The following is a 22,197-nucleotide window of genomic DNA, read 5'->3' as shown; positions in this document are numbered from 1 at the left end:
AGGTTTTTATGCACACTTAGAGGCCTGTTACATGAAGAGATTCATGCAATAGGCCTTCCTTCCCATGGCTTCCAGCACCAGTTTTCCTCCAGCACGTGGGACCCAGGCCTTCGCTCCGGCCAGAGTCTGCCTTCTTTGTCTTTGCTGCAGACTCCAGCCAGAGTCTGCCATCTTCACTGCAGATTCAGGTCAGAGTCTGCAGTCCTCGTCTTTGCTGTGGCCAGAGTGCCGCTCCTGTAGACCCCTTCACCCCCCACCCTCCCTCTCATAGCAGGCATCCTGACCCGCCCAGCCACACCGCGCCTGGAGCAGCTGGGCGGCCATCATCTTTCTCCTTCTATTTTGCATATTCCCTCCTGATTGGCTGGTGGGTGTAGCAGAGTGATGGTTAATTTGCATGTTTCTCTTTTATTAGTGTAGATATGCTTTTTAAAAATATATATTTTATTGATTTTTTACAGAGAGGAAGGGAGAAGGATAGTTAGAAACATCAATGAGAGAGAAACATCTATCAGCTGCCTCCTGCACACCCGCTACTGGAGATGTGCCCACAACCAATGTTCATGCCCTTGACTGGAATCGAACCTGGGACCCTTCAGTCCACAGGCTGACTCTCTATCCACTGAGCCAAACCGGTTAGGGCAAGCATATGCTTTTAATTTGGTGAATGCTCCATATGTGCTTGAGAAGAATGTATATTCTACTGCTGTTGGATGGAATGTTTTGTAAATATTAAGCCAATCTGATATAATGTATAGTTTAAGTCCAATGTTTCCTTAAATTATATTATTGGTTTGCCTCTTTTAGAACTTTTAAAAACGGATTATACTAGATGTATTCTTTTGTGAATCTACCATATATATTTTTCTTGCTTTTAAATCTATAACTCTGTCTTTTCTTTTTTTAGGCTGGAAAAAATGAAAAAAGAATATAGAGATCTGCCTACATGGAGAGAAAAAGCTACATATTTAGAAGGAATTCTTAACCCTAAATTGGAACCTAATAAACTTAAGGTAATTAACACATGTTCTCCCATATAGAGCTTTTAATAATTTTTATTTTAAAAGATTATGATATTTAAATATGAGGAGGCTATGGGAGTGGGGTGGGGTGGGGGCAATGGTAAGATATGTACACATATAATACCTTAATAAAAAAATTGAAAAAAAATAAATATTAGGAGGCTTTTGGAAATTTTATAATGTAGTCTTGATAGCTTTTAAATTTTAATTTTTTGCACTAAAATATGACTGTTATAGGTTCATTACATGTTATGTAATTTTACCATGAGATGAACTACCAATAAAAATTTTAGTTAACACTTTAGGAACAGCTTTTTTGTCCAGTACAATTAATTTTTCTAGAATATTCGCTTATTTCAATTAGCCAATTTAAATTAGTCTGAAAACTTGACTACTATTTTACTGTCAAATTTAATACTCTAACAACAATCTTATTTTACCCTGTGGGGAGGGGTTTGGGATGGGAATGGGGGGATGAGGACAAATATGTGTTGATTAATACCTTAATCAATAAAGAAATTTTAAAAAAAAGAAAAAAAAGATTATGATAATTAAAAGTGATGATCAGGTATTATTTATGTTCTTGATATAAAAATGTTATTTATGATTCATGCACTCTACTACTTTTATAATGTGACATTCAATAAATATTTATTAATAATTTATAAGGTTTAGTATTTTAACAGCTTGTTTTTTTTCCTTTTATTTTTTCTTTATTGATTAAGGTATTACATATGTGTCCTTTCACCCCATTACCTCCCCCCCAATTCATGCCCTCACCCCCCTGGTGTCTGTGTCCATTGGTTAGGCTTATATACATGCATATAAATCCTTTGGTTGATCTCTTCCCCTTACCCCCACCCTCTCCTACCTTCCCTCTGAGGTTTGATGGTCTGATCAATGCTTCTCTGTCTCTAGATCTGTTTTAACAGCTTGTTGAGATATAATTTGTATAGTATATAAATCACCCATTTAAAGTGTACAATTTGCCCTAGCCAGTTTGGCTCAGTGGATAGAGTGTTGGCCTGTGGACCAAAGGGTCCCGGGTTCTTTTCTGGTCAAGGGCACATGCCTGGGTTGCAGGCTCAATCCCCAGTAGGGGGCATACAGGAGGCAGCCAATCAGTGATTCTCTCCCATCATTGATGTTTCTATCTCTCTTTCCCTCTCCCTTCCTCTCTGAAATCAATAAAAATAAAAAACATTTTAAAACAAAAAAGAATTTATCTCAAAGCATCAATACAAAATTATTTAAAAATATAATAAAGCCGAAACCAGTTTGGCTGGGTGGATAGAGCATCGGCCTGCGGACTGAAGGGTCCCAGGTTCGATTCCGGTCAAGGGCATGTACCTTGGTTGCGGGCACATCCCCAGTGGGGAGTGTGCAGGAGGCAGCTGATCGATGTTTCTAACTCTCTATCCCTCTCCCTTCCTCTCTGTAAAAAATCAATAAAATATATTTTTTTAAAAAGACTTTAAAAATATAATAAAGTGTCCATTGTAACAATCAATTTTAGAACATTTTCATTACCCCCCAAAGAAACCCCACACCTCTTAGGCTGTATCCTTCAAGTTCCCATGTTCCCTAGCCTTACTTTCAGTCTCTATAGGTTTGCTTTTTTTAGACATTTCATATAAGTGAAATCATACAATATATGATCCTTTATGACTTGCTTTTTTAACTTAGCATAGTGTTTTCAAGGTTCATCTTTGTTGTAGCATGTATCAATACTTTATTTCTTATATTGCCAGATAATATTCCGTTGTATAGATATATAACATTTTATTTATCTATTCAGCTGATAGGCATTATTATCTATTCAGCTGATAGGTTGTTTCCACTTTGTAGCTATTATGAATAATGCTGCTTATGAACATTCGTGTGCAGGTTTTTTATGTGATCGTATGTTTTTAATTTGGTGGTGGTGATGGGGGATATACATGGAGTGGAATTGCTGGATCACATAGTAATTCCCTGTTTAACTTTTTCAGGAATTACCAAACTGTTTTCCACAGCAGTTGCACAATTTTACCTTCAACCAGCAGTGCATGAGGGTTCAACATCTTCTCCAACACTTATTTTCCCTTTAAAAAAATATAGCTGTTGTAGTGATTTTGAAGTGTTATCTCATTGTGGTTTTGATTTGCATTTCTCTAATGACCAATGATGTTAGCATCTTTTCATGTGCTTACTGTTCATTTATATGTCTTCTTGGATAAATGTTTATTCAAATCCTTTGCTAATTTTAAAAACTGGGTTATTTGTATTTTTATTGATGAATTGTAAGAGTTCTTTACAAATTTAGACCCTTATCAGATATATAAGTAAGGTTTAATATTTAGAAATGCAGTCTAACCTCTATTTTTATCTGGCAATAAGGATTCACAGGGATTTCAGTAGATAGATAAACAATGAAATGAAATGGTAGTTATATTAATATATTCATGATTTTTAATATCTCTGCTATAATTGGGCTGAGTTCTGCTGCTATAGAATAAATGGATTAGCATTACCAAACTGAATGGATATTTTAGTAAAATTTTGGGGGTTCTTCATTAAAGGGGCTATGGACTTTGGGTTCTTACTGAAAAATCAGTATATATAAGCATGATTACTCTACCTTATAATTCTTCTTGGAATTTTGTAAAGATCCACATCACTTATCAACTCATAGGCCATAATGTATTTTAATAAAAAAGTCATCTGTTTCCTCTCTCAGTCCTCGAAGTTACATTATGTCATTTATCTTATAATCTTTTTCTCTCATACAATCATCATTAAATACCCTATCAAGTCCTTGGTATCCTCTCCCTGGCACTTCAAGTCCTAGCCAGATGTATCTCTCTTTAAAATAGTGCTGTTTGGTTTGCTTTTCTCACAGACCCATATCCTTCTTGTCTTCTGTACATTAAAAATATTAAAAGTTACAAAGGCAGAGAAAAATGTTTAGTTCTTTAAACATTTGTCTAATACATTTTTTCTCTTTCTTTCTTTCTTCATCTTTTTTTGGTTCTAGGGAAGTAATACCTATGAGGTACCTGAAAGCCAATTTGAAAAGAAGCCTGAAGATACTGTAACATCAGGTTAAGAAACTAGTTTACTTTTTGTGTTTATTATTAAGATAATTAAAATCAGGGTAGTTATATCACAAATATAAAATTAGTAATTTGCTTTGAGTGGATTTCATATTTTAATAAGGAATAAATATGCCTTTCATTATAGTTTAAGTACATAGTATTTCTTTTGTAACACTCCAAAGAAAAGACTTAGACTTAATCCAGTTATTTTAATTTTTTAATGGTCCTTTCCTACTTTAAGGACAAGAAAAAAGTTAAATTTTAACTATGACCTATGAAAAGGTATTTTAAACATTGTTAACTGTAGAGCTATTGGTCTCTCTTACATAGAGGGGGAGAGAGAGAGAGAGAGAGAGAGAGAGAGAGAGAGAGAGAGAGAGAGAGAGAATGTGTGGTGTGTGAAAGAGAAAGGGGGCAATGGGAGAGAGAGGGACAGGAAATTAAATTAGCATTAAATTTGCAAACATAACACAATTATCAATAAGATATTTAATTAATGGAAAAAACGTTTATGCAATCTTTTTGAAAAAAATCTCTGTAAAAAGTTTCATTTAGAAAGTTAAAATGGATGCACAATACCATATCTTTAAAATCTTAAATTCTGAAGGTGTGGAATAAGTACATTGTTATAAGATTTTGGTCACAGGTGACTTTTCTACTTCTCTGCCTCTCCTTGCCTGGCTACGTCAGGCATCTATAGATTCATTTCCTAACCTCTGCGGTCAACCGGCCTGGCAGAGCTGCTGCATCTTTAGCTCACTCTTCGCCTGAGACATTCACGTTTTAGGTGTATGGGAATCACATTTCTTCCTTCAGTATCACTGTTTAAGATGGGATGTTTACCTCTTTCACTCACTGGTGGTGGCCATCTTTTTTTTTTTTTAATTAATTTTTTCCACTTATCCAAAGAGCTTATTTTAAGTCCCATTGGATCATCTAGTGACTTCTTTCCTTTTGGTATTCCTATGGTTTCCTATAGTTATAACGAATATTTATTTATTTATTTATTTCCTCACCCAAGGGTATTTTTCCATTGATTTTTAGAGAGAGTGGAAGAGAGGGAAAGACAGAGAGAAATATAGATGTGAGAGAAACACATCAATTGGTTGCCTCCTGCACAAGCCCCAACCAGGGCCCGGGCCAGGGAGGAGCCTGCAACCGAGGTATGTGCCCTTGACCATAATCAAACCCATGACCCTTTGGTCCAGAGGCCGACACTATCCACTGAGTCAAACTGGCGAGGGCATAGCTAACATTTATTGATCACAGTGTTCTAGGCACTTTACTTGGGTTCTATAAATCAATCCTCACAGCAGTCAATTAAGGACACTATTATTATTTAACCACATTTTTTCAGATGAAAAAAAAAAGAGGATCAAACCAATAATGGTCACACAGCCAATAAATGGTGAGGATTGAATTTGAGCCTACTCTGTTTGACCCAAGAACTCAAGCATTTAACCATATGGCTGCTCACATCTTACATATATTTGTGTCATACCTATAAGATATCATTAGCCTATTTTATATATGAGAAAAGCAAGGCTCAGAAAAATGAGCTGAGCACGATTGTGAAGCGAGTAATGATCACACAATTTTTTTACTAGACTTAATTCCTTTGTATCTCAATTCTTTATTCCCTCTCTCTTTCTTTTAGGTTTTCCTTTTTTCTTTACTAAAATGTATCCTTCATATTTCTAGAAAAAGTTTATAAGTGCTTTATTCAGCCTCTCTTGAATGGTCTCTTTTCTCTCTTTTTTTCCAATCCCAACCTTATCACTGACCATCTGGGGTTTATTTTGTTTCCTTTTGACTTTTAGCAAAATACACTGAGTACTTGTTTTTATGTCTTAATCGATGGATCTGAAATGTCATCATTTTATATGTTTTCATTTTACCTTCACACTTGTACATTTTCCCTGATCTTCCAAGAGATTCATCAGTCTGTTTTTACTAAGTAGTGTTTGTTTGAATAGCTACCTTTATTTAAATTGTTCTTTATTCTTGGTGAGAAAAACTATAATATAATTTATTTGGTGTACATATTAATATGTTTATTTTCTATATAATAAAATATTCTGTTAATTTAACAGATATCTCTTATAGAAATAAGGAAGTTGAAACTATTCCAACAGAGGTAAGGGAACTTGGAAGACAACTTCTAATAGTCACTATTTTTTAAAGGGATGAAATATTTATAAACGGAGAAATATTTACAAATGGAAATAAAAGCACTCGAGAAGTTATTCAGTTTATCCTGTTATTTCTGTTATGGCATTATTGTTACAGTTACATGACTTGTTTAAGTAAAATTATACTGTTAAAAGAGAAGTTTTAGCATAAAATAGTAACATTTAAAAATATCTATGAAGACAGGGGACAAAAAGAAGGGGGGCATGTAAAAGAAAAAGCATCAAGTTCTGCATAATGACTTTAGAAATGGATGCCGCAGACCGAACCACATTCTTTACTTTTTCTCTATGTAATGATAATCTATAACTTATAATAAAAATAGAGTTCACATGATATTATTTGGTTTTTATCTAATTTTATAGAAGGCACATTCCATAAAGTAGTGAATTCCTATGTAAACCAATAAAAAATAAAAGACTCTTCTATATTACTTGACAAATGGGATTTAATGATTTTCACCTTTGGGTCAAATATCAGTTGAAGAGTTAATATGTACTGTTTCCCTCAGTCCAGGGAGGGAGAGAGAGGGAAAAAAAATACAAACATTTTCATACAGCTCAATTTATTTAGTTTAACAGTCCTTTATTATAAGATACCATTCTTTGTACTATTTTGCTATTAAAATGTCCTTTATTTTATGATATGTCGGTAATAGTATAACAATAAAATGTTATACTATATTCTTTTTTGAGATGTTGCTGATTTATAACATCTGAATATATGAGAACCATTGATTTATAAAGTAGTATGAACATTGTTATGGAGAACAGTCCATGTTTTCAGGCAAGTAGAGAATTGCTCAATTCTTTTATAAGGACTGTAATAATTTACAAATATTGATAGTAACTTGTTATGATAAAGGGTAAGGGTACAAATGATTTTAAGTCCAGTTTTGTTAGTTTTAAATATTTCTAGTCAGTAATGACTAATTGGTAGCTTGTTTTATTGATATATTTTCTAGTTACTGGGTAATGATGATAAGAAAGGCCAGACTCTACCAACTTTGAACCAGCAGGATAGAGATCCTCCAAAGGAGTCTGCTCCTAAAAGGGATGAACCAGCAAAACAAAGAGCTGCTCCAGTGTTCACTATTCCTAACCTGACAATAACCGAAGGGAACAAAATGGTACCTTTAGAGGAATACCAATATGAAGCTCCAACAGACAGAAAACTGCATAATAAACCCTCTCAACCGGAAGAAAAAGTATTAGATAAACATCCAAGCATTTTAAAACCAGAGACATCTGCATCAGAGGTAATGTTGAAAAATATTGCTAATAGTAAATCCCAGTAGAATAAAGAGGATTATTCACAACAGAAATTAGGTGGGAAAGTAGAAGTCTAAGCTTAGCTAGAAGGAAGAACACAAGCTTAGTTTCTCCAAATTCAAAAATCAAAAGGTAGCTTTCAAAGCCAAAATCCAAAGGAAGACCTTGAACTAAAGGTATTTGCCCTCGCCCTGACTGGTTTGGCTCAGTGGATGGAGCATCGGCCTGTGGACTGAGGGGTCCCAGGTTCGATTCCGGTCAAGGGCATGTGCCTTGGTTGCAGGCACATACCCAATAGGGGCTGTGTAGGAGGCAGCTAATCGTTGTTTCTAACTCTCTATCCCTCTCCCTTCTTCTCTATAGAGAGTCAATAAAATATATTTTTTAAAAATAATAAAGGTATTTGCCCTCATGTTAGTATAAGACTAGGAAAAAACAAAATCAATTCATTTAAAACAACAAATTAAATACAAATAAATTGAAAATGCATTCAAATGTCTCCAAGCAGAAGTGTGTCTAAGTATAGTAAACACTAGAGGCCCGGTGCACGAAAATTCGTGCATGGGGGAGGGGATTCCTCAGCCCGGCCCTCCCCCCACTTCCCCCCCAGTCTGGGAGCCTTCATGTGATGTCCTACAGATGGCTTAGACCGCAGTCTGGCCTCCCTCTACGGGAGGCGACCGGCCAATCAGGTATATAGATACTTTCTGGAGGAAGCATGGACTCCTTATTTCTTTCCTCTGTGGTTGGAGAACAGGGGACTAAAACATGGAGACAGAACTGTGGCTGGGCCTGGGGCTTTAGTAGGCAGCGGAAAGAGGGAGAGGGCTGGGGAAAGTCTAGTAGACACATCTCCTTTGATTGTACCTGAGCCCAGCGACGGTGATGTTCAGCCCCCTCACTTCTCAGCTGAATGTACAACCACCTCGAATTCCAAGCGGGGCTGTTTTCAAATGGCTAAAGCGCTGGGAACCCACAGCTCCCGGCCTCTCCCCTCTCGGTTTCCTCCTTGGGTCAGTTACAAAGTTCACTGAGACACTGAAGCAGATCTGCGCTGAGTGAGGGGGGCAGGGGCTAGAGGGGGGGACACACACATGCAAGCACCACATTTCAGGTCAGGGACACAGGCAGGCAGGGTCACGTCCCAGGTCAGGGACACAGGCAGGCAGCATCACATACCTGGCCAGGAATGCAGGCAGGCAGCTTGACCTCAGCGCTGGGCGGGATGTTAGCGCTGGGCAGGCCTGGGTGTGCCTCCGCTGGGGGCAGAAGTCCCAGCCCCCGTCCCCAGTCCTGTGCATGCACAACCCGTTGACTGGTCGTGACTCAGACACCTTAATGGACAAATTAGCATATTACCTCTTTATTATATAGGTTTCCTATCCTATTTATACTCATCATGTAAAGAGGAAAAAAACGTATTAACAATTTTATTAAAAATTTCCACTGAAATAACTTTCCAGGCTTTTAAATTTCCTTTGAATTTACATTTTGTTATACTTTTAGCTAAATTTTACACCAATCAATGAGACTGACCTTATATTACTGGTATCTCTGATCACTTTGCTTTTCCAAGATCCTTAGGCTTATATTCTACTGCACCAGGTTTAGGCTTGAGATACAGAATTTCAACATCTAAATCAGCCTCAAGAAAGAGGCTTCCTGAGTATGGCTTCTCTGTGAACTGAAGATACCAGTTAGCTATCCACTGCATATATGAAGGAGTCAGAATCAGAAAATCTGCCATTTTCTGAAGGTGGAGGAAGAGGAAAGGGAGGGCAGTGAGTAGGCTATACCAACTCGGAAGCTCCTGACCCTGCCCTTGGGACTTGGCTTTATCTTCTGAATGATCCTTTTTTCCCTCTAAAAATGAGCTTATATGTGTAACTGAGTTGTTTTGCAGCTCATGTCTTGTCTGTAGAAAGTTGAAACCCTCTTTTCATTTTAAATTGTCTCTATTCCTTTCAGTCCAAGATGCTATGGTTATCTTAAAGCTCTTGTGAGCTTCCTATGTGTCAAATTATGACCCCAGCCAAATGTTACATCTCTAAATATCTTCAAGACAGGCTATTTGCCTTTGGCTCATAGTCAAGGTTCTATACCACCATATCCTTAAAAACCTTAGAAGCTCTCCTGTCTGCGCACCCTAAGTTACTTAGAATATTTTTTGTCTAGCTGAGATGGTCTGTGATACCACCTTAAATCTTTTTTTGAGGTCTTAACAATTCTTACAGCCACATCCTGTGATCTAGACCTTGAAAGCACATTTTACTCAAAATGCCATTGGGCCCTGAGTAATGAAGTCATGAGGTGAGGATTTTTGGGCATTGACTCAGTGGCTTAACAGTGTCATAAAAAAACCAGGAACCTCTTTAGTTTTCTACCTCTTCTTCCTCCTCCTCCTCCTCCTCCTCCTTTTTATGCTCATGCTTGACATTTCATGATCATAAAGTGTTGCTTCAGTCCTAGGCATCATATATGGATCAAGGCAGGTGAAAGAATGTGGGGTAGAACAATCAAGTACTTTTGCAACTGCTCCCTTTTATTTTTGCAAAGAAACAGAAGTGTGCTGTATTGGGATGATGCTCTAACCAACTGAGCTACCTAGCCAGGGTTGGGGACTAGATGAAAGAAGATAAAGGGATTGAACAAAAAACAAATTATGTATATGTATAAAACATATACACAGACAACAGTTGGTGATAGAGAGAAAGGAGGGTGGGAGTAGGTGGGCAAAGGGGGGATAAATGGGGACAGAAAGAGACTTTGCTTGAGGTGATGGGTGCATGATACAGTGTGTAGATTATGTTTATCAAGCTGTACATTTGAAACCTGTATCTCAATAAATTAAATAAATGAGAAACAGAAGTTTAACCAGTAATCTCCCAGTAGATGTTGTGTCTCCTTGAGTAGAATTTGATCACATGTCTATCTCTAGCTTCAAAGAAGAATTTTGTACTATAAACATTGCTGTTACAAGCAAAATTCAGGTTCTGTCAGAAACAAGATAGTATGGGAAGTGGTTATTGTGTAATCAGTTAGCAGTAGTGCCACAATTATTCTCCTCAAATGGGATGCTTTCCCCTAGATCTTCTCAGGGTTCATTTATTCACATCATTCAGGTCCCTATTCAGCTGTTCCCTCCTTAGAGGGGGCTTCTCTGACCACTCCATGTAAAATAGTCCCCCAATCCCCCACCCCTATTACTTTTTCTTCAAGTCTCATTACCTGGTGTCATATTACATATTTGCTTGCTTGTTTATTGTCTGTCATTTCCACTCCATTTTAGTTCTAGATGGTAGTGATATACTAGTATTCTTACCACAGTGTCTTACCATTTAGAATAGTGATAAGGCCATGATAGGCACTCAACAAATACTTTTGAATTTGTTCATTAGTTACAAATACTGCAGGGTATTGAATTTTTTAGAATCTTTGAATATATTACAACTCTGGACCTCTTTGTATGGATTAATCAAAATCACCAGGTCATAGGAAATGCAAATTATTTTAATACTCTTAAGGAGAATACTCCACCTAGCTCTAGCATAGAAAATACTAGGCATCAGGCTGCTAGATTAATTCCACATCCCATAAAGAGTAGTGATAAGGCTCCCATTATGTTTGAGTCTCTTGAATTTAAAGCTTTTAGGATTAAAGGCAGGAAGTGATATATGCAATATCACTAATATTCTGTTCATCCATTTAAATTTCATTTCCTTCACGAAGCTGTGAATTCTATTTATGAAATGTTAATCCTTGAGTAATGGACAGATGGGAGATATGCCATGATCTCCCAAACTCTGTCTTTGATTATTCTGCTCTTTGAATCAACGCAAGCCCTGTGTGTGAAATGCACCTTACAATTATTTTATCCTCTATCTTTTTTAATTCAGTTTTTTCACCTTGAAGTTTTTCTAATCTATATGCTTTCTTTTCATAGATACAATGCATTTTTAAACTAATTGAGACTATAAAAGATAAAAATAGTTTCCATGATTTTTGTAGTAAAGGGAACTTTTCCAATTGGTCCTAATAGACCTTCTTTTGAAATAGATAATTTAAAAATTTCTAACCATTTTTATCTTTCCTCATAACCTATGAGCTGTCTCACTAGATTCTCTTTCTAGTTGACTTCCAGTTGTTATATCCAGCACATGGCAGTCATGGCAGGACATTGGAGAGGAGGTTGGGGTTTTCTGTCCCACTGTCTGCCTATTGGTGCTGATTCTTACAATGGATTTTCCTTCACATGCACAGCTACTACTGGAGGCCCCACCTCCGTGCCTCCAGCTAACACTGGGTTCTGGCTGGAGTCACATCTCACTGTTACCATCTAAATCCCTTATTGGTTTCTTATCTGTACACGCACCTTTCATTTATTTTAAAGTTTTTTTTAGTTGAACCATTTTAGAGGAGCTCTTAACTCCTGTCCTAACTCTAACTAGTAATCTCAGTTTTTTAAATGCATACAGATTTTTCTCTATTTGTATATCTCTGCTCATTTCACAGGAGCTTTGTAAAAACTCAAACTATTATCTTGACTGGAATGTTCATAATGAATTTTTTAAAGTACAGAGTTGAAAATGATGCATGCTTATGATTCTTCAAGCAGTTCCCCCCCCCCAAAAAAATACAAAAAATAAGAGCCTATAAAGCCACCACCCAGAAATTATCAGTGTCAATAGTTAATATGTGATGAACATCATTACATAAATTTTTTCATACTGTCAGAAACCACTATGATTCTCTTGCCTCTCTGCAGATCTGTGAGAGGCGCAGGATTGCTCTCCTGTAAAGTAATCCATTGCATGTGCAGTTGTTATCCAGCCCTCTTCAGATCCCCTTGTGGCAACTAGGGCTTGAGGAACTGATAGTTACTGAAATTGCTCTAAATAATAATCTGTCCTTTGTCTATGACTCAGGAGACTCATGTCTTCTATCAGCATGCTCAGAGCCGTGGCAGGCTAACTTGTTAGCTTAAACGTGGGGTAAGTTCTTGGCAGCTTTGGTGACAAGATGGGATACTTTCAGACATGCCTTTCTGAACGATGCAGGACAAGAACTTTGTGGTCTGATCAATTGGATTTAGGGGAAGCCCATGGGAATTGGTAGGTGAATATGCTGACCAAATTGTATGATCAATCGGGCAATAAATAGTCCTCCACTTCATTGCCTGTTAATGGGGGGAAAATGGAGAGGTAGTTGCAAGCCAAGTGTGGAGTAATAGGTTCAGCTGCCTGAACAGTGTCCTGGTTGTTGCTAATTATCCTCCAGGTGGGAAGCCTTCCTTGCCAATCTGACGATCTGTTCCATTTTAACAATTGGTACCCAGGTCTGTCCTCGGAAGATTTTGCTCTTTGACAACAGTTACAGAGATGCAGACCTACACTGAGGATGACAGGACAGGAATTCATGACTGCCATGGACAGAAACCAAGTGAATCATCAGAACTTTGGCTGGTTTGCTTGGGAGATGAGGGTGCAGACTGTGTGATACCTGTAAGGGAACAGTGGCAGCTGTTGGGCCATCTTATGGTCAACTACTCTGAAGTATATAGTGTCAACCTTACACCCATTTTAAAACAACAGTAAATATCTCAGAGTTTTTATGTGGTGAATTTTGGCTGCTATAACATAGTTTGGGCCCTCCTAGGAGATTTCCCTGAAGCAGATGAACTCTTGTGGGAAAACATACTCAGACATTGACTAGTATTCAGGCTCTTACTGCCCTGTGTTGGGTACACAATGCTGATGAAGATGATACCCTAGGAAATGAGAAACAGAACCAAAGAAATACAGATAAATTTTTGCAATTGGCTTGCTCTGGATAACTCTTCTAGCCTCTATGTTGAAAACAGGTAAGAATTTATGAGATGTCATCATGGTAATGGGACAGCAGATGCCTTGGACTGAAGTAGACTCCACAGAGTAGCTCACTGCTATGCAAACCAATTCCAAGCTATCTGAGGACACAGACTTCATGGTCCTTTACAGAAAACAGTGTAGATATGGCTGCTGTCAAGGCATTCCCAAAGATGAAGTAAAAGCTGTCAGCTCTGAAGAACTTGCTGCCTGATATAGAGTGTTGGAAAGACCAACAGCAACAGAAGTTCATTGGATTGAATCATGAGTTGCTGCTACACCACTCAAAACTGAAAGTAAATATGAAGCACTGCTAAGTGGCATGGAGTTGCTTCCTCCTTCTGCACCCATGTCACCTCCCTTCCACCTTAACCTAAACTCAGCTGCTTGAGGAGAAACATGATTGGAGGTGGAGCCAAGGACTCCTTGTCCCTAAAGGAAATAGAAGGCTCTATACAGCTATGCAGGTTTGCTGGGGAATTTCAGAGAGGGTAGGACATAATCTTTTATAGCTCTGTTGGATATGGGTGCACAAGAGTCTGTCTTACATGCACCTGTGGAAAGCAAAGGCACTTAGATTCTGCTTATGGGGTTTGGCAAGGCTCACAATGGGGAAGGGAACTAACATAACTTTGTGGATGGGGCTATGTAGGTCAATAGAATATACTGTTGTTTCTATATCTGGATGTGTAGTAGCAATTATTGTGTTACGTGCTTGTTCATCTTCATTCCATAAGTGCCAGAGCAATCAGAAGAGCCACATGTAGAGAAATACTGGTGGGACATGTAAGTCACTACCCAACTTGTCTCCCTGTGCCTTCCCAGGTGGTCTAATACTGTAATTCTAGGAGAACAAAGGGCAGTAACAGCCTTCATTAAGGACTTACAGGCTACAGGGAAAGTAAGAGATGCATTATCTCCTCCCTGGCTGCCTCCTGCTTCTCGCATTGTTGTTTCAGTACAACAACCCAGTCAAATTTGCTAATGGAGTTGGAGACTTACAGTAGATTATCACCAATAGAATCCAGTTGTTGCTTCCATATCCACACTGTTCCAAATATTGTGACTATAAGTGAATCCATTATACAGAATAATGACACTTGGTATGTTCTCTTGGACATTGCCACCACCACCTGTGCTATGCCATGGTACCTACTCACCTGCCATTTGTTACCAGTGAGTGGGTAAGCATTTAGGATGATGTCCCCAGCTTTCACTATATGGATCATGTCCTGGTCAGCAAATCAAAAGTCTTATTCTCAACATCCTTGAATATGGTATTATCACATCTTCACCAGCAGAAGTGGCTAGTAAATCATGATAAAATTCATGTGCCTACTTACCAGGTAAAATTCATTGGGGTTATCTGGGCAGATTCATAACATTCAATCCTTCTGGCAGTAAAAGAAAAACTGTTGCCTCTTTGCCCCACCCTCTTCCATCAACTCCATAAGAGGATGCCCAGAACTTTGTTGGACTCTGAGTATCGAAGATAGTAAGTGCCTCGCTTGGGCATTCTCCTGGTCCTTTGTATTGGCTAACCTATAAATTACTATCCTTTCAGTGGAGCCCAAGCCAACAAGCTGAGTTAGGAGCTGTTCAGCAAGCTGGATACACTATCTTTGGGGTCCAACAACCCTAAGAATTCTTGTGAGCTACAGATCTTTGTGCTGATTGGAAACCCTGCCTGGAAACCCTTCTTGGGGGTTTGGATTAGTTCTCAAACACAACTCATAGGTATCCCCCTTTTGGAAAGCAGTTATTACCTGAGTACCTAGTACCAAGAGCTACTGAACTTCGTGAACACCTTACCTGTAGACGCCTTGTGACTCTTTGGCCTGTTGTTTCCATTTTGGGATGGATCAAGTTTAGCTCAGTAACTAACAAGGTGAAAAGGGCCCAATAAGCTTTCCAAATGGAAATGATATATTCAAGAACACAGCCTGGCCCTAGTGAATCTCAGCTTTACATTGTGGCATTAGGGAAACCATATTCCTCCCTCTACCTCCTGAAGGAATTCAGTGGTTCCACTGTCTGCTTACCTGGTATCTGATGGAAAATGCCTGTTAATCTTATTGAAGAACTTTTGTATATGATGAGTCACTTCTTTCTTGCTGCTTTCAAGTTCTCTCTTTGTATTTTGGTAGTTTGATTATAGTATGTCTTGGTATATATCTCTTTGAGTTTATCCTTCTTGGAGTTTGTCAAGCATTTTTGATGTATGGATTCATGCCTATCATTAAATTTGGGAAGTGTTTGGCCATTATTTCTTCAAATATTCTTTCCAACCCTTTCCTCTCTCTTCTCCTGTGACTCCCATGATGTGTATATTGATGGTTGTCCCCAAGGTTCTTTAGACTCTGTTCATTTTTCTTGAATCTTTTTTTTCAAACTGTATAATTTTGTTCTCCTATCTTTAATTCACTGATTCTGCCTTCTATCTGCTTCCATGTGCTCTCAAACTCCCTAAATAATTTTCTCATTCCAGTTATACTTCCTGATCCAGAATTTCTATTTGGTTCCTTTTCAAAATTTCTATCTCTTCATTTTAAACTAGTGGCCCAGTGTTTGAATTCATGCACATTGAAAGAAAATTAATTAGAAGAAATATTTTAATATAACTATTTGCCCTTTTTCTTTAATATAAGTGTCAATCAAATTCACGATCAATAATGACAGATTGAAACACAGGCATGCGATTGGCACCAGCAAGAGCTTTATATATATCACACATGCAGGAGTCAACTTAGCTTTTTATAGAAATAGAACAAACTTGCTTAATTAGACCTGCTTTCTGATTTAGCTAAACTTTTTCCAGCCCAGTGAAGCACCCCAACTTCTCTTTCAGGTAATTGTCAGCAACACAGCAGTAAATATCAACATGAAGGAGATTATTATTGTAGATCACACAGGGAGAACAAAGGATAAAATATTTAACTGCAGCAGTGTTTGACTATATTCTGTGCAGTGAGAAAACCTGAAGTCATTTTCAAGGCCCACCATTTCTTCTTCTTTTTTTAATCTTTATTGTTCAGATTATTACAAATGTTCCTCTTTTTCCCCCCCAAATCTCCCCTCCACCTGGTTCCTACCCCACTCCAGGCCTTCCCCTCCCCGCCACTGACCTCGTCCATAGGTGTAAAATCTTTCTTCAATCTCGTCCTGCACCCCCCACAACCCCTTCCCCCTGAGAATTGTCAGTCTGCTCCCTTTCCATGCCTCTGATTCTATTACATTCACCAGTTTGTTCTGTTCATCAGGTTTTTTATTCATTTGATTTTTAGGTTCACTTGTTGATAGATATGTATTCTGTGTCATTTTGTTGTTTATACTTTTTTATCTTTACCTTTTTCTTCTTCTTCCTCTTCTTAGAGAATACCCTTTAGCATTTCATATAATATATATAATACTGATTTGATGGTGACAAACTCTTTTAGCTTTGTCTTGTCTGTGAAACTCTTTATCTGACCTTCAATTCTAAATGATAGCTTTGCTGGGTAGAGTAATCTTGGTTACTTGCTATTCATCACTTTGTATATTTCTTGCCACTCCCTTCTGGCCTGCATAGTTTCTGTTGAGAAATCAGCTGACAGTTATATGGGTACTCCCTTGTAGGTAACTAACTGTTTTTCTCTTGCTGCTTTTAAGATTCTCTCTTTGTCTTTTGCCCTTGGCATTTCAATTATGATATGTCTTGGTGTGGTCCTCTTTGGATTCCTCTTGTTTGGTGTTCTCTGGGCTTCCTGGACTTGTAAGTCTATTTCTTTCACCAGGTAGGGGAAGTTTTCTATCATTATTTCTTCAAATAGGTTTTTGCTCTCTCTCTTCTTCTGGCACCCCAATAATTCGGATGTTGGTATGCTTGAAGTCGTCTCAGAGGCTCCTTACACTATCTTCATATTTTTGGATTTTTTTTTGCTTTTTGCTTTTCCAATTGGGTGTTTTTTGCTTCTTCGTATTTCAAATCTTTGACTTAATTCTTGGGATCCTCAAGTCTGCTCTTGAATCTCTGTATATTATTCTTTATTTCAGTCTGTGTATGCTTAATTTCTGATTGGTCCTTTTCCATATCTTTGAAGGTCTCACTAAATTTCTCGAAGGTTTCTAGAAGATTCTTGAGTAACCTTATAAATGTGGTTTTGAACTCTATATCCAGTATTTTGCTTTCATCCATTTCTTTCATTTGTGACTTGTTTCTTTGTCCCAGCATTTTGGCTGCTTCCCTGTGTTTGTTTCTATGTACTTGGTAGCTGCTAAGTCTCCTTGAGTTGATAGAGTGGCCTTGTGTGGTAGGTGTCCTATAGGGCCCAGTGGCTCAGCCTCCCCAGTCACCTGAGGTGGACGCTCTTGGTGCACCCATTTGTGGGCTGTGTGCACAGTCTTATTGTAGTTAACACTTGATTGCTGTTGGTATCACTGGGAGGAATTGACCTCCCGGCCAATTGGCTGTGATGACCAGCTGTGTCTACACTGGGAGATGTGTTGCGCAGGAGACACCCTTATGGGGCAGGACTTGCTTCAGTGGGGCTTTGGTGCTCACTGAGTCTGCCCTTTGAGTGTATCTCTTATGGATGTGAGAAGTTGTAGTCTGGTATTGTCTCACTCTGACCACTGGACACACTGGCTCTTTGGATCTCCAAGGAGGTGCAAGTCAGCCACTGTCTGGAGCCATGCAGCAGGAGCTACAGAGACATCTGTAGATTCCTCTTCTTTGTATGGAGTTTGGAAGTGCCCAGACGAGGCCCAGTTGTGAAGCAAGGCAGGCTGCTGCTGCCGGGCCTTGGGCCTTCTTTTGAAAGCTCTGGGGCTCTCTGACCCAGCTGCAGTTTGACAGGTTTTAGGCGGAGAAAGGACAGGCCATTCATATGCAAAAGCCGATGCACATAGCTTGGGTGGTGTTGTAAATTGGGTGGGGCGGGGTCTCTGGGAATCACTAGGGTGGAGTAAACAGCAATGGCTGCCAGTCAGTCCTGCACCAGAGAGGTCCACGGGTCTTTGTGTCCCGCGCCCCTGTACAGGAACAATGATCACTGCGAGCACCTCTGAGAGAAAGCTGCCCTCACGTTCCTGTCCCAATGCCAGACAGTCCAGTTTCTCCCCGTATGTTTCTGGGTCCCCCAGAGTCTTGCCCAGAACTGGAGTTCAGAGCAAGCGGGAGCTTGTATCTTCCTCCCGATTAAAAGAGCAGCACATCCAGGTGCCAGCACTTTCCGCGCCTCCACACCTCTTACCAGTCTCAATGCGCTTTCTTCACCTCTCTAGTTGTGGAACTTCCACTCAGCCAGCTTTCCCACAGTTCTAGGTGGTAGTTCTGCCTTTTAGTTGTAATTTTGATGTGGTTGTCAGAGGCAGCAAGTATAGGTGTTTACTTATGCCACCATCTTGGTTCTCTCTTCTTTTCAGTTGGGTCAAGTTTCTAAACTTTCTAAATCTCCATTTTCTGGCTAATGAAAAGAAAATAGGATTCCAATGAGTCTCCTATCTACCTACTCCAGGACTTCTGTGAGGATCAAATGAGATGAGGCATGGAAAAACACTTCACAGACATTTGGTTAGAGTGTAAAGTGTTTCTACCTGGCCATAGTGTTTCTGGGCTGAAGAAACTGCAAGGAGGCTAGTCATCGCTAGGGAGAGGAAGCTGGGCATTGCTATGTGATGTCATTACCTGGACGGAGGGAAGGACACTTAACATATTAGCCTTTAATATATAGAGATTTGTTTATACATTGTTTCTGTTGTTTAGTTCTTTGTGATCCTTTTTAGCTCTTTGAGTATATTTAAGAAAGTTGTTTTAAAATCTTTGTCTGGTAAGTCCAATGCCTGCATTTTCTCAGGGATTGTTTCTATGCTTTCCCCCCCCCCCCCTATGAATGGGCCATATTTCCTGTTTATTTGTATGCCTTATAATTTTTTATGGAAATTGGGCATTTAAAATATTATAATGTAACTCTATAACTTAGATTATTCTCCTCCATAATATGGGATATTATTGTTGATCTTTTAGGGCTGCAGTTAGCTATTTCTTTTGTGATTTATTCAAATTATTTTTGCAAAGACTGTGTTCCATCTCATTTCCCTTAAGTCTCTGTTCCATTATCTCAGTAGCCAGGTAATGACCTAATGAATTTCTTAAAACACCCAAATTTAGCTATCCTTTCAAAATTAACCAGCCCTCTGGTTGCTATAAGTTTTGCAACCAAAATTAGATTCTGGAATTTGAAATAATTGATCTGTCAGTGTCTGACAATTTATACTTGTTTCAATGGAGAAACCAATTCTTTGAGCACCATACTACACCATTTTGTATAATGTCACTTCTCCCTTCTCTTTTGATATATCTTTTCTTTGATATTATTCTCTTTTTTACTTTATTTTTTAAGTTATTAGTCCCCCCATTCCAGAGCTTAGAGAGAACAAGAGGGGGTCAATGATGTACAAAGTAATATCACATGACTTGTGGGGTTTTCTAATGCTTGCCATTCCCTACCTCCAAACCTACTAATACAGTGTTTCAGCCATGCAAGTTATCTCACCACCTGCAGTTGCACTAGTGCAATTATAAAGGAATTATTTTCTTTATGTGAGATAAAGCCAAATGATAACAATGGACCTCATTTTATTATCTATATATATAAAAGCCTAAGTGACTGTTAGACTGTTCGATAGGTCGCTATGACACACACTGACCACCAGGGGGGCAGACGCTCAATGCAGGAGATGCCCCTTGGTGGTTGGTGTGCTCCCACAGCAGGAGCGCCACTCAGCTGAGCGAAGGGCCCCAGACACCGATGGGCCCAGATGCCGCTGGGCTCATGGCTAGCAAGCGCACCTGCAGCAGCGTGAGCCTCTCCCATGGACACTTCCCCTGTGTGTCCCTCCCCCATCAGGACCCAACTGGCATTGGGACTGACTGGGTGCAAGCCCACGGCCGCTTCTTGGTCATGGGTGCGCCGGTATCGCCCTAGGACAGGCGCACGGAGACCTGCAGTGAAGTGGCAGCGAGCCTACCAACTGGGGGTGGCAAGCGCAGCAGGGCCAGGATGAGCAGGAGCACCATGCTGCCTGGCCCGGGCTTGGGCTCCTCCCTGGCTGCCTCCTGCTTCTCGCATTACTACATTCCCCGGGGGGTGTTGGACTGCCAGTTTCCGCCCGATCCCCACAGGCCAGGCCGAGGGACCCCACTGGTGCACGAATCCATGCACCGGGCCTCTAGTTACTTATAGCCATCAATAATACTAAGTTTAAAATTTATATTGATATTTAATTATTGTTTCTATTAACTTTTTCTGGTCTGTTTTTATTTCAGAGTTCATATTGTTCATTTAACACGCTGGATGAATATGTAAAGCTCCCTGGTTTTATACGTATGTTATTATTTGTATATGTATTCTTATAACTTTCAAATATTCAGTGAAATTGAAAACATGAACTCATATAAAACAATGGTTATCAAAATTTTCTTTCAAAATGTAAATCCACTTATATGTTGTAATAACTGGTATGAAAAATCTATGGAATTATAATATAAGTGGAAAATAAAGCAACATACAAGTGACCTTAAAATCCTAGATAATGTTTATTTTTATGTATTATAATATTTAGTAGCCTGTTTGTTTATTTTTAATTTTTTTCCATCACCATGTAGTAAACCATTTATTATGTTTATCTGTGTGTACAAACATGTTGGCTACCCTGTAGATCTATTAGTGAAGAGGTTTTTCTAATTCAAAAAGTTGTTCCGTGATATCATTATGAAAACATATGCAACATACCAGTAAACCCTAAGGTGGTAATCAGAATATTTAACAACTAGAACAGCATGAGCATGTAACAACCAAATCAAACAATGGTGTTGGGTCAGAGTTCTGGAGGTTTCCCGCTGTGCCATGTTGGGGTTTAAGGAAAGAATGTGCTTCACTTTTAACAGCTACAAAACATTCAGAACCACCTAGAGTGCATGATGAGTTTTTTGTTTGTTTTTACTTTATTTTTTGAATTGGCATTAAGTGCCAGAAAAAGTAGAAGTACACAATATAAACATTGACTATAATCTGACTAAGAGACAATCTTTTCTGTACATAAAAGTACAGAGCACAATGCCATTTAATTTTAATCACGCGTATGCATTTTAACAGTACTATTGAAAATAGTAATTGGATTTATTAGTGACAGACCCAAGAGTGCAGTGTGACAGAGATTAAAAGGAGTAGTAATGATGGTAACATGTTATAACAACAACATTTGCATTCATTGTGTGCTTATTATGTTCCACACATGGTGTGACATGCTTTAGCCCTTTAAATCACATAACAACCCTATGAAGGAGGATCTTCATTGTTTGACAAGTGAGGAAACTGAGAGGGTCCAGATAAGTTGTCCCAAGTTAGATGGTTTGTTAGTTACAGAGACTACTTGAGAGCAAGTGGTTTGGCTCCAGAGCATGCGCTCTTAATAGCTATGCTACACAATCATTAGTTAGATGCAGGTGTAGAACATGCTGGTCAAATGCGATAAATGCCAACTTATTTATATAATTATTTTTAAAAATTTTTCAGATGAGTTAATGCAAGATAAGAACTGCGGATGGCTAAATACAAATAAAAAAGGAAAAACAGTAAGTAGACAACATACCCTTTAAAAACAATTAACATTTTATATTGTTTTGAATTAATATTTTATCATGCATCTATTTTATCATTTATTATAAATTTATTATTGTAAAGCAATATAAATATAACATTAACTTTAGCAGACTACTCTATTGAATTGTTTA

At 38.6% G+C, this 22,197-nt stretch overlaps 1 protein-coding gene across 1 annotated transcript in view; it reads left to right on the top strand.

Moving 5' to 3' along the window:
* C2CD6 (C2 calcium dependent domain containing 6) overlaps positions 1-22,197 on the top strand; it is a gene marked incomplete at both ends in the record, with an annotated part of 71,705 nt that overhangs the window by 28,583 nt on the left and 20,925 nt on the right. Inside the window, one exon of the mRNA XM_079783092.1 lies at positions 908-1,013. Within this exon, the coding sequence (XP_079639218.1) occupies positions 908-1,013 (106 nt within the window). The remainder of the gene's footprint in view (positions 1-907; positions 1,014-22,197) is intronic.

The sequence above is a fragment of the Cnephaeus nilssonii genome, assembly GCF_951640355.1.
Source record: "Cnephaeus nilssonii genome assembly, chromosome: 10".
In the NCBI taxonomy this organism is placed as follows: Eukaryota; Metazoa; Chordata; class Mammalia; order Chiroptera; family Vespertilionidae; genus Cnephaeus; species Cnephaeus nilssonii.
Note: the sequence above shows the minus strand (reverse complement) of the source record. Positions and strands in the feature narration are given on the sequence as shown.